The sequence below is a fragment of the Mustela lutreola genome, chromosome 4 (genome assembly GCF_030435805.1).
Source record: "Mustela lutreola isolate mMusLut2 chromosome 4, mMusLut2.pri, whole genome shotgun sequence".
Taxonomy (NCBI): domain Eukaryota; kingdom Metazoa; phylum Chordata; class Mammalia; order Carnivora; family Mustelidae; genus Mustela; species Mustela lutreola.
Window position 1 is genome coordinate 83,384,297 of NC_081293.1, and position 10,632 is coordinate 83,394,928.

General features: G+C 45.5%; 1 protein-coding gene across 1 annotated transcript; it reads left to right on the forward strand.

Moving 5' to 3' along the window:
• The first annotated feature begins 287 nt into the window (after positions 1-287).
• On the forward strand, positions 288-7,257 carry LOC131830144 (splicing factor, proline- and glutamine-rich-like). The gene is given in 6 exon segments (XM_059172519.1): positions 288-363; positions 4,444-4,662; positions 4,665-4,930; positions 4,932-5,051; positions 5,053-5,805; positions 5,807-7,257. Coding segments are annotated over 6 exon segments (2,031 nt in total). The 3' UTR covers positions 6,404-7,257.
• The last annotated feature ends 3,375 nt before the right edge of the window (positions 7,258-10,632 follow it).

Consider the following 10,632-nt stretch of genomic DNA (forward strand, 5'->3'; position numbering starts at 1 on the left):
ACCCTAGTACAAAAGAAACTCAAACTTCTTTTGTGCTTCTTTAGCCATGTACTTTTTGAAAACATCTTAAGATGTTTTATTTCAATTAATCTTCACGAACTTCAGCTAGAGGGACTTAGAAAATTAATGATTATTCAAAATTTACAAAGCCGAGGAAGTAGGTAAGGACTTCCAAATGAGTTCACATTTCTCCCAGGCTTGCAGCGAACTGCTACCCAGCAGCCCAAGTTTCTCAACATTCACGGTGCTGTCTAGAAAGTAGATTCAGTTCTGAGAATGTCTTCGGTATGGAGTGTTCTACTGACACCACGGAAAGCTGCCTGTGTGATGATGTCATGCCTCTGCCCATGGGTTCTGACTGTGGTAGGGCTGTGAGTTAGAGCCATCGCTTTTGAAAATGCTTCACCAGGACCTGGGCCAGGCTGAAGAGAGCAGGCCTTTTGAAAGAGTTATTCTACTGATAGAGCTAGAGAAAACCTGCCATTTTGTAGTAATAAAAAACAGGGACCAACCCAGTCCTGTTGAGTGGAAGGTATGTGCTCTGCAGTATCATGCTCAAGTTACAGTGAACTACCGTGAAACATCGTAAGTGTACATTACTTGGACATGCTATTGAGGAAGAGATAAAAGCGACTTGCAGAAAAATTGTGCAGGATGGTTGCATTTGTTCTAGTTTCGAAACTATACAAAATCAAATATGATTTAGCAATGCATTTACTTTGGTAAAAATATAAGGTAAACACAGAGAATAGTGAACAGGACTGATGGACAGACAGGGGGAGGGATGTACAGACGACTCCAAAGATGTGGATGATACCGCATTTCTTAAAATGGTTGGGATGTGTATGGGCTTCTTTTCCTTATTCCTTACATCTTCTATATAATTCATAAATTCATAAATGTCAGCTTGTAGCTTTTAAACACTAAGGTACACTCTAATGTAAACAACCCCTTTGGAAATAAAATCAGACATAACAAAAATTAAATGCCCGATAGGAAGGGAGGAGAAAAACTGACTGTAAGATGCTTTGTGCCCGACAAGGGTCTTTGCTGCCAAGACCTTAAAGATCCCAGTGAGACTTTCAGTTTTGAAACCTCCCCACTTCCCTTCTTATGACAAGCTGATTCCAGCTAAGATCACTTTCTGATGGTTCTCAAACCTAAAAGAAAATGCAGGCTTTTGATTCTCAGTGGATGGTATTTGATTCCTCCTGGCTGGAGATTTTCAGCAGTAAATGAAGGTATTGGGCTGTGGCTGTTAGCAGGCTGCATTCTGACTGTGCCAGGCAGCAGGGCCTGGGTCTGGCTGGCCCACCACCAGGGCTCGTGGAACAAGGTGATCGTGACGCAACAGAAAACAGAACCAGGCCTCACACTTGGGGATGGATTTTATTAAAGCAAAGAAGAGGAGGGAAAATGTGTTTGAATATAGGCCAGGGATATTCAAGCTAACAAGCCCTGAGTTTGCCAAGTGATGGAAAAAAAGGAGCTTTTCATAAATAAAACATAGGGAAAAGTAAACATTTGAGATATATAGCAGCTTTTGGAGAAATTTAGATGGGGCTTTCATGTTTGGAACATTTTGGTTGTTTAGTTATAAACACTGATCTACATATTTATGTGTAATATGTATCTTTTTGTAAGAAAAGCAGTGTTTCCATGTATTTACGCTGGGCAGACATCTGAAGTGCACTATTACATGACACTGATGCTCACAGAGATGGATTCCACTCCTGTTTTCCTCTCCCTTGTGCTTCACCTGATACATAATAAAATCTCCAATGATAGACCACAGGGTGTTCTATCTATCTATTTATTCTGTGTTCTAGAACACAGGACCACCCTGCCTTTTCTGTGATGAATGCCAAGGTTTGAGAAATGTTTTACCTGGGAGTGCTCACTCAACAGCCCAGGTGGTAGCACTGAGCAGATCTGTGCCTCAGTGTCATCTATTCAAATCCGGGAAGGTCAGTTGAGGTCCTCCTGCCCAAACGCTGGGCGGAGAGACACAAGCCCCAGATTATAGAACATTCCCTGAAATAGACAAGAACTCCCAAATGGTTCTGCATATCTCCCAGAGTTACAATGAAACCTTCTTAATATTTATGTTAGTATCTAGAGAAGGAATTTAGCTTCCAATATAAATATTTTTGTAAATAAAGCCAGTTCAGTGAGACCTGAAGGATTTTTGTGGTCCCTTTCACTACACAGAGGAGGCTCCTGCCTCATATCCTCTCTAGCCTTTTAGCTTTCTAGGATTAGTGAAGTTGCAACTACTTTGCCTCCTACCTGAGTCTTCCATCGACAGAGTGAACAGCACACATTGGAGGATAGGATAATGTGTTTCAATCATCAGATTGGCTAAGCTAAAAATGATGCTGGGGAAGGAGCAGAATCACAGGTGCTCTCATATGTGCTGGTGAGGTGTGAGTGGTGGTCATCCACTCCAGAATATTCCAGGAGGAGCTATTGAATTTTAAAAATGGGCTTACGTGCATGTTCTCAGAGCACTGAAAAGTATGGCGCACAGAAAAGGAAACCATCAACATGATGAAGACAACCTACCAAATTATCCCAGGATCAGAGAGGGATATGCACAAAAGTTTCAACAATTTGGGTTATTGTCATCTTTAATTGACAAGGAAGTGACAGTCCCTCCCCAGATATGATGTTGGGAGGGGTTTTTTTGTTTTTGTTTTTCTTTTAAGATTTTATTTATCCAATTGAGAGAGAGACAGACACACACTCAGAGAGACACAGAGAGTACAAACAAGGGGACAGGCAGAGGGTGAGGGAGAAGCCGACTTCCCACTGAGCTGGGATGCCAACACAGGGCTGGGTCCCAGGATCTGAAGATCATACAGAGTCCGACACTTAATCATCTGAGCCCTGACCCCCCATTAGGAAATTTTTATGAAATGGTACTAATTAGCTTCTTGGATCCTCAAAAGACCAAGCAAGTTGAAGTGAATCTGAAGCAGATTATACTAGGACATTGGATTGTGCTGAATGTCAAGTTGATAAGACCTGTTCTGTTACACAAAGGCACTTGTAGATTCTGATTCTGCCATTTACAAGAAAACAGATGATGCATGGCTCTTCCTTGACAGTGAGATAGTCATTGGTATTTGTAGGCGGCAGGAGCAGGAAGTCTACAGGGCTCCTCTCTCTGCCAATGTTTACACCCCATTACAGCAAGTTTCCTTTAAAATGCACTGGTCGGGGTACCAGGTGGTGGGTATTATAGAGGGCATGGATTGTATGGAGCACTGGGTGTGGTGAAAAAATAATGATACTGTTATGCTGAAAATAAATAAATGAAAAAAAAACAATAATAAAATATATATATAAAAGCACTTCCGTGGGCTGACTTGACTCGGACTAACTCCCTGGCCCCAGCGACCCCAACTACAGTCACTTGCCTGACTGGCTGGTCACCTGTGTTTCCACTTGCGCCACTGGTTACATGAAAGTATGGGGATGCTGTGTGGTCACGCTTTGTGGATCACAGTGGTGCTCGTCCTTCTCTGGAGAACACAGAATGCAGAGCATGAGTCTCCTCAGGTCTGGTGTGGAAATGGATAAATCTGTGCTGTGGCTACATTCCCTCTACCCCTTTTTAAAAATGGCCAATGTGAGCCAGAAAGGGACTGAAACTAGTTCCTAATACAGTTTCAGTTAAAAAATTATTTTGAGCAAATGTGTGCTTTTCTGAAGCTCCTAGAGGTTCTTGCACCTTTATTCAACAACATAAACCCATGGGTCACCCCCAGTTTTCCCATGATGTTAAGTGCTGACTGTCCCTTCGGGTGGTACATAACATCTGAAATGGAAAATAGTACTTAAACTCTTCAAAGATTATTGCTTTAATAAAAATGTGCAATTTACTTAACAATACTGAGCTCTGGCCCTCTCTCTAAACAGACCTGGGAAGATAAGCTGTAGTCCACGGCTTGGCCCCTGAGCCGTGTCCATAAGTATACAGCACCCCACAGATACCATTACAGTCACAGCCAAATTGACAAGAAATCCTGAAGCACCAGAAATTGCCTTAGCAATGCATTCTCTGATGCCCGGTTCATGGCTTCTGCCTGTTTCCATGTTCATGCTCTATGTAACAGCATTCATTCCATACCTGTGCCATAAATATTCATAAGAAGCCCAATGAGCGGGTAACAGAAGATGTCCTTGGAAATATTTTCCAAGGGCACATTTTTTTAAAGGCAACAGATTTTTTTCCCCCCGGAGTTTGGCATGTTTTGGAGGATGGGTTTTTCTCCACTTTCTTCATTTTCATTTTGAAATCTGAGATGCCATGATGACTCACTGGCCTTTCACTTTGTTTAGCCCTGCAGCCTCTCTTATCATTCTTTAAAAAAAAAAAAAAAGGCCTGTGTCATCCGCCATCTTGTGCGAAGCAAGGTGGCCTCCACGTGCCCTGAGCGTCTTCTCCGCTTCTGCCTCTCCACCGCCCCTTGATCACAGACACGTCTCGGGACCGGTGCCGGAGTCGTGGCGGTGGCGGTGGCGGCTTCCACCGGCGCGGAGGAGGCGGCGGCCACGGCGGCCTCCACAACTTCCGCTCCCCGCCGCCGGGCATGGGCCTCAATCAGAACCGCGGACCCATGGGGCCCGGCCCTGGCCAGGGTGGCCCCAAGCCCCCATCCCGCCACCGCATCAGCAACAGCAGCAGCCACGGACGCAACAGCCGCCACCACAGCAGCCGCTGCCGCTTCAGCTGCCACCGCATCAGCCGCCGCCGCCACAGGACTCGTCCAAGCCCGTTGTTCCTCAGGGACCCGGCCCGGCTCCCGGAGTGGGCAGCGCTCCGCCGGCCTTGGGCGCGGCACCGCCTGCCACTCCTCCGACCTCCGGGGCCCCTACGGGGCCGGGCCCCACCCCGACCCCGCCGCCCGCTGTCATCTTGGCGCCCCCCCGGGGCGCCCCCGCCCGCGCCGCCGAGCAGCGGGGTCCCCACCACCCCGCCTCAGACCGGGGGCCCAGGAGGTCGGCAGCACCACCTACCCTACCACCAGCAGCACCACCAGGGCCCCCCCGCCTGGCGGGCCAGGCGGCTGCAGCGAGGAGAAGATCTCCGACTCAGAGGGATTTAAAGCCAACTTGTCTCTCTTGAGGAGGCCTGGAGAGAAAACTTACACTCAGCGTTGTCGGTTGTTTGTTGGGAATCTACCTGCTGATATCACAGAGGATGAATTCAAAAGACTTTTCGCTAAATATGGAGAACCAGGAGACGTTTTTATCAATAAAGGCAAAGGATTTGGGTTTATTAAACTTGAATCTAGGGCATTGGCTGAAATTGCCAAAGCTGAACTTGATGATACACCCATGAGAGGTAGACAGCTTCGGGTTCGTTTTGCCACACACGCTGCCGCTCTCTCCGTTCGAAATCTTTCACCTTACGTTTCCAATGAACTGTTGGAAGAAGCCTTTAGCCAATTTGGTCCTATTGAAAGGGCTGTTGTAATTGTGGATGATCGTGGGAGATCTACAGGGAAAGGCATTGTTGAATTTGCTTCTAAACCAGCAGCAGGAAAAGCCTTTGAAAGATGCAGTGAAGGTGTTTTCTTACTGACAACAACTCCTCGTCCAGTCATTGTGGGACCACTTGAACAATTAGATGATGAAGATGGCCTTCCTGAACAACTTGCACAGAAGAATCCAATGTATCAAAAGGACAGAGAAACACCTCCTCGTTTTGCCCAACATGGCACATTTGAGTATGAATATTCTCAGCGTTGGAAATCCCTGGATGAAATGGAAAAACAGCAAAGGGAACAAGTTGAAAAAAAACATGAAAGATGCAAAAGACAAATTGGAAAGTGAAATGGAAGATGCCTATCATGAGCATCAGGCAAATCTTCTGCGTCAAGATCTGATGAGACGCCAGGAAGAATTAAGACGCATGGAAGAACTTCACAATCAAGAAATGCAGAAACATAAAGAAATGCAACTAAGGCAAGAAGAAGAACGACGTAGAAGGGAAGAAGAGATGATGATTCGTCAGCGTGAAATGGAAGAACAAATGAGACGCCAAATAGAGGAAAGTTATAGCCGGATGGGCTACATGGATCCAAGAGAAAGAGACATGAGAATGGGTGGTGGAGGAGCAATGAACATGGGAGATCCCTATGGTTCAGGAGGCCAGAAATCTCCACCTCTAGGTGGTGGAGGTGGCATAGGTTATGAAGCTAATCCTGGAGTCCCACCAGCAACCATGAGTGGTTCCATGATGGGAAGCGATATGCGTATTGAGCGCTTTGGGCAGGGAGGTGCGGGACCTGTGGGTGGACAGGGTCCTAGAGGAATGGGGCCTGGAACTCCAGCAGGATATGGTAGAGGGAGAGAAGAGTATGAAGGCCCAAACAAAAAGCCCCGATTTTAGATGTAATACCTAGGTTTTCATTCCAGTTTGTTTTTGTCTTTTCTTGTTTAGATACCAATCTTTTAAATTCTTGCATTTTAGTAAAAAAGCTACCTTTTTATGGATGTTAGCAGTTTATTGACCTAATATTTGTAAATGGTCTGTTTGGGCAGGTAAAATTATGTAATGCAGTGTTTCAAACGGGAATATTTTTTCTTTTTATTTACTTTTTTTTTTTTTTAACTGTATAATGTCCCTCAAGTTATGGCAGTGTGCCTTGTGCCACTGAATTTCCAAAGTGTACCAATTTTTTTTTTTTACTGTGCTTCAAATAAATAGAAAAAATAGTTATAATATTGATCTTCAACTTAGCCATTCATGCTTCTATGCACATTAGGCTAGGTATTCCACTTTGAAAGCATGAGCGTGTCTAGGCCTTCAAATGGCACCTGCCGTTTCTGGGAAATGTATCTGTAGGCTAAGTATTGCTTTCTACAAACAAGTATCCCCTTGTTTTAAAAAGAAGAAATGCATATTGAAGTAGTTTCATGATTTGATTTGTTTGGCATTATAGGAAGCAAGCTGGTGCTAAGTATTTTTAAATGGTTATGTAAGCAAGCTGAACTGTAAATCTTCCTTCAGGAATGTGTATTAAGATGATGGAATGGGTGAAAGACTATTGGTAGGGAGAGAAAGTGGGTATGACTAAATGGATCTTTATGGCCCTATGATCTATCCTTTCCTTGAAAGTTTCTGAAGAAAAAGTGGAAAGATCATTCTGTTGCATTTCTCCATTCTTGTTTTTAAAAGAACAAGTCCCAAGCTCTACATATGGCTTTTTTTGAACTTTCACATTTGAATTAAAGATTGTTAAACATGAAAAAAAAAAGATTTATACATTTATTTGGGAGAGAGTGATAGAAAGTACAACAGGGGGGAGGAGAAGAGAGAGAGAGAAAAAAAAAAAATCTCCAGCCAACTCCCTGCTAAGTGCTGGTTAGCCCAGCTGACCCTGAGATCCTGACCTGAGCTGAAATCAAGAGTCAGGCCCTTAACCCACTGAGCCATCCAAGTTGAGTATCAGCTGGCCACGGGTGTCCACGTTTATTTCTTTGTTACGCATCTCCATCCTGCTCAATCTGACCCACTTCTTAACGCCGATCAAGAAGCTAGTCAGATCTCCCAATCTGTCTGCGGAACAGCTGACCCCAGAGCCATGCGCCCTGGCCCAGTGTTAATTCCATGTGAGTCGCCTGGCTTCCGAGCTTCCTAACCAGGTTCTTCTCTGTGAGAGGATACTGCACTAGGTTGGGGGTGAGAGTCATTCTTAAGAATCACAATTGTGGCTGACACTGCTATTCTTTATGCTCAGGCTCAGGCTGAGTGTGTGACAGATGGTCTGTCAGCAATTCTCTGAAGGAAAGAAAACCACGCCTAGTTCTTCAGTGGGTAGCTCTCTGCCAGAGGATCAAACCCAGAATGGCCTGCTCAGAGTTTGGAGAAACCCAGCATCCTGGCTCCATTGCCTCCAGGAGAAGCAAATCCCATGCTCATGTTTTGTTGATGTCTGGCTATATGTCCCTTCTTAGCTGCAGTTGTGTATGTTTCTTATTTGATTAATATTATTCTTACGATCACTTTACCTACTACTTCATGCAGTTACTGGATTTTCATTTTGGTGTTTGGTTTTTTTCTGGGTTTTGGTAGATAGCCTAGTCCTTTTCTATACTTTCTTTGAAGGTGCTTGTTGAGAATTTACTAGAGACTTCAGGTAGAATTTTTATAATTAATAGCCAAGGCACATGCCAATAATTTCTGAGTAAATATGATGCCCATCTTCCATTCCTTATTCATCATTTTCTTATTTACAAATGTGAAGTACTTTCTGTAGTAGGGTTGTAGAATGTGTGTGTGTTTACTGAGAGAGAAAAAGAGAAGGACAGAGACAGAGAAAGAGAGAGATTTATTTTAAAGAATTTGCTGACTGTGAAAGCTGGCATGTTTGAACTCTGCAGATTGGGCAGATTGGTGGCAGACCAAGCTGATGTGACAGTTTGAGTCTGATCCCTGCCCGGAGGCAGAACTCCTTCACACCTGGGGACCTCAATCTTTTCTTTTAAGACCTTCAACTGATTAGATGAGGCCCACACATGTTATAGAGCATAATCTGCTTTTCTCAAAATTTAAGTGAAAATCACATATTAAAAAATACCTCTGCAGTTACATCCAGACATGGATTTGATCAACTATCTGGATCCTCTGACCTACATAAGTTGTCACATAGAATTAACCATCACAAATGTGCATTGTACGTTCTCTGATAAGGGACCAAGAGAAGGAAGAAAACAGATGGGTCAACACAAAAATACTCATAACAAAATAAGGAAGAAATTCTCATAAGAATTAGAGTCCTGGAATGCCCGGGTGGCTGAGTTGGTTAAGCTTCCAACTCTTGGTTTTGGCCCAGGTCATGATGTCAGTGTCGTGAGATTGAGCACCACATGGGGCTCTGTGCTCAGCATGGAATCGCTGGAGATTCTCTCTCCCTCTGCCTCTGTCCCTCCCACCACTTGCACTCTGAACTAAGAAACAAATGAACAAAGTCTTATGAAAAAAAGAATTAGAGTCCTTATTTCTGTAACTGGTCACATGGTTATAGCTGGTATTCTATCTGCTACTTTGGCTGCTCGTTCTACATTACATTCACTGTGAACAAGCACCTCAGCTGGTCATGATTCTTTATCTGGTGGAGTGATCCAACATTTCATTCCTGAGTTTTGTGGACTACCAGTAGTTCTGCCTGGATTGGGCAGCTGTCGTTTTTCACAGACTTTCATACCAGGGCTTGCTGGATCAAAGGAATCTCTTATACTACAGACATGCCCTCCATTTCCTCCACGGTGGATTAGCAGTCTCATTTCTCTGCGTAGTCAGGTCATTAAACACCTTACTTCTCATCATGCATCTGTGAAGAGATAAGGATTTGGGCAGAAAGCTCCTGTGAATTGGCCGGCAAACACCCAGCAAACACGCTTCATGTGGTGCTCAATCTCACGACACTGACATCATGACCTGGGCCAAAACCAAGAGTTGGAAGCTTAACCAACTCAGCCACCCGGGCATTCCAGGACTCTAATTCTTATGAGAATTTCTTCCTTATTTTGTTATGAGTATTTTTGTGTTGACCCATCTGTTTTCTTCCTTCTCTTGGTCCCTTATCAGAGAACGTACAATGCACATTTGTGATGGTTAATTCTATGTGAATTAATCCCAGTGCCACCCCCTGGGCCTGGCCTGGGATCCCAAGTTCCAGCAGCTTGAATCCTGTGAGAAAGCCCTCAGTGAGTCAGGAGCTGGTGAGGCCACCGCCTCCTGCTACTCAGCCTCCTGGGGTACCCTCCCTGGCTCAGGCAGATGGGACCTGGGCCCTCACCCTCACTTAGATTTTCAGCCTTCCTTTTCCAGGGTCCTGTCCATCGAACCCTCTGGTTGAGGAACCCTGAGTCACACCCCATGGGTCCACATGTCAACCAGGAGGAAATGGTTCCTTTCAGAGCTGCGGAATACCCTCAGAAACTTTCATGTCCCCACTGAGGCCATCCCCAACCATTGGTGCCACACTGGGCTGAAGAGTCGGAGGCTGACGCCCGGCCACACTCCGTCCCTCAACTGTGCTCCTGGAAAGCTCCCCTGCGCAGGGGCCCTCGGGTGGGCAGCGTGTTCTCGGCGTGTTTTCTAGACGGCCGCAACATGCACTGAGCGAGAAAGCACTCTAGGCCACGAGGGACAGTGCAGTTTGAATAGTCACCCAACGCCAGCCAATTCTCACGAGCTCTCTGCCTAAATCGTTACCGATATCGATTTGGGCAGAAAGCGCGTGAGAATTGGCTGAAAAACCTGTGGCAAATTCACTTCATGTGCCACATGTTTGCAGGGCCACCCCCTGGGCCTTGCACAGGATCCTGAGTTGTCCCGGCTCGAACCCTGCCAGTAAGCCCACAGTGTGTCAGGCACAGGCGAGGCCACCACCTCCTGCTACTCAGCCTCCTGAGGTAACCTTGGTCGCACTGGTAGATGGGGCCTGCCATGTCCCTAGGCCAGGGCCCTGACCCTCACCCGGTTTATCAGTCTTCGTTCTCCAGGGTCCTACTCCTTGAGACCGCCAATTGGGTGTGACTCAGGTTTTCCTGAGTCACACCCAATGAATCCACCTGCCACCAAGAGGAAACGCTGCCTTTCAGAGCTGCACA